The sequence below is a fragment of the Bactrocera latifrons genome, unplaced genomic scaffold, assembly GCF_001853355.1.
Source record: "Bactrocera latifrons isolate USDA-ARS-PBARC rearing strain unplaced genomic scaffold, ASM185335v1 scaffold_33, whole genome shotgun sequence".
In the NCBI taxonomy this organism is placed as follows: domain Eukaryota; kingdom Metazoa; phylum Arthropoda; class Insecta; order Diptera; family Tephritidae; genus Bactrocera; species Bactrocera latifrons.
In genome coordinates, this window is record NW_017536963.1 from 160,683 (window position 1) to 162,948 (window position 2,266).

Genomic DNA, 2,266 nt, shown 5'->3' on the forward strand with positions numbered 1-2,266 from the left:
ATATATTTTTAATTTTTTTTTTCAATTTTATTTATTATTTATGTTTTGTAACTTTTCACGTTTCAACAACTTTTTCTCACCTTAGTTTGCCGCTAGCCAATTATGGTTCAGCCACAACAAAAGCTGCCCATCGTTCCGCAGCCAACTTACTTTGCTGTAGGTCCCCAGCCGCATGAGGTCACCTGTCCCTATTGTAAGGCGACGGCTAAGACCGTGATGCAGCGTCCAATACTGCGCTGCTTTAGTCGACGTCATTACTGTTCCGAGTGCGGTGAATATTTGGGCACATATCGGCGGCCGCAACTTTGAGTTGATTTCGGGCCATCTATTGGATTGTAAACAACTAAATTTGATATTTATGTCTGTGTGTAACTTTTTATATTTATGTATGTATGTACTTGCATACTTTTAAGTTTTTCTCAATACTTAACACAATTTTCTGAATATACATTTTAAATAATAATGAATAAATGTAAACAAAAATCGCATTTCGAGAATATTTTTGAATTTTAGCCATACTTGCTTGTGTGCGAGTATTTTGTGTTATTCCCCAATTGGTTTTATTTTTGAATTTCCCCATGTTTTTCAATAAAATATACATACTAAATGCATATTATGTGTCGGTTTCATGAAATGTTAGCCGACTGTTAGATATTTTTCAAAATTGCCGATAAAGTGAAATCTTTTAGCGCTTACTGTCGCAATGAAAGCTTTACTGTGTCTGCATGTATGTAATTGAAATTATTTTTTTGCCTTCATAAATAAAGGATTTATTTTTTAATTTTTGGCAGATATCTTGATCCAGTAATGTATTTGGAAATAATCCAACTTAAACTTAAAATTTAGTTTATTGACACACAAAAATATTATTTTCTTTCTTTTCTAAAAGCAATGCACCTGTGAAGGGTATATTAGCTTTGGTGCAGCCGAAGTTAATGTTTATTCTTGTTTCCGATTTGGATCGGTCAGTTTGAATGATAGCCATAATCTATCCTCCTAATGGCCTATCTAAAAAATTTGGATATTGCAGCGATTGGATAATAACCTCTGCCAAATTTCGTGTAGATACCCTGACAGATAATAGAGTTTTCCATTCGAAAAACCGAGAAAGTTTTTGCTTACTTTGAAAGTATAATGTCTTGAGAAGATACTGTGAATATTTCAGATAGAAGTCCGAAATATTTCGTTAGTTATAAGAATTTCCTAGATTCCATTGTTTTTCTTTAATAAAATAAAAGGACTTTCTTTCAAAGTCCGCCATTTTGTTATTTACCCTTGAAATTTAACTTCAGTAGTTCCGACCAGAATGATATGCCTATAAATTAAGAATAATCAAGAATATTTGATTTCGGATAACAAAAAGAGCCAAAATCACCCGGCCCCCCCTGGTGCATTTTTTTTTTGACTCTCGAAATAATATTCAAGATAATTCCTTTTTATTTTCCTATAAAACCACTCTGCAAAGAAGTCATGAACCTTAAGTTTTATCGGTCAGTTGTAGCAGTTTCTTGGTAGCAAAAGGGTAGGTGGAAATTTTCATATCGATTTCTCATTAACTGAAAGACTAGCATATACAATCAGAGAGACAGACATCCGGAAATTGTAACTGTATTCTCCGAATAAATGATACTTCGAAAATATGTGTTTTGGTAAGTTGGTAGGAGTATCGTTTATTACTGATGCAATCTGTCAAACAGTCTGCTTAAGGGAGCCTGCTATAAAGCTTCAAAAACTCGATTTTTTTTTGTTCTTAAATCTATCTCTAAATCTCCTTAAACATTGTCTCAGAAGATGTCTCCAAAGTTATAGATGGGAAATCGAAATATTGATCGAGTGCCTAGCATAAATACGCAGAAAGTGAAAAGTTTGACACGCGATTTCTCCGTTTTTAATTTTTACGATTTTTCTTAATTGCCCGACAGGATATAAAAAAACTAAATGTCGTGTGAATTTGGAGCAAAGTATTATCTTTGGCATTAAATTATCTTCTGTTTGAACTAAAAAAAACTTACAAAAGTCTAGTTGGAATATAAAGTAAAATTCTTGTTAAAAAACACTTTTTTCAATTAAAAAAAAATTGTAGAGTTTTGCGCATTTTTTTTTAATTTTTAGTTTTACTAGAAGATAAGTTATTAACATATATGAATCTCTTTGATTGTGTTATTTCCGATAGAAAATGCGACCAGCATCTTGCAAATGCACATGCGAGATGCATCGGGCAATTGCTTCCCAAAGGCAGAATATCAAAGATTTCATATCCAAAAAA

At 32.4% G+C, this 2,266-nt stretch overlaps 1 protein-coding gene across 1 annotated transcript in view; it reads left to right on the forward strand.

Moving 5' to 3' along the window:
- Window positions 1-491, forward strand: part of LOC108971203 — a 674-nt gene extending 183 nt beyond the window's left edge. The window contains exon 2 of the mRNA XM_018937090.1: window positions 86-491. Within this exon, the coding sequence (XP_018792635.1) occupies window positions 103-309 (207 nt within the window). The 5' untranslated portion in view covers window positions 86-102 and the 3' untranslated portion in view covers window positions 310-491. The remainder of the gene's footprint in view (window positions 1-85) is intronic.
- Window positions 492-2,266: the final 1,775 nt, after the last annotated feature.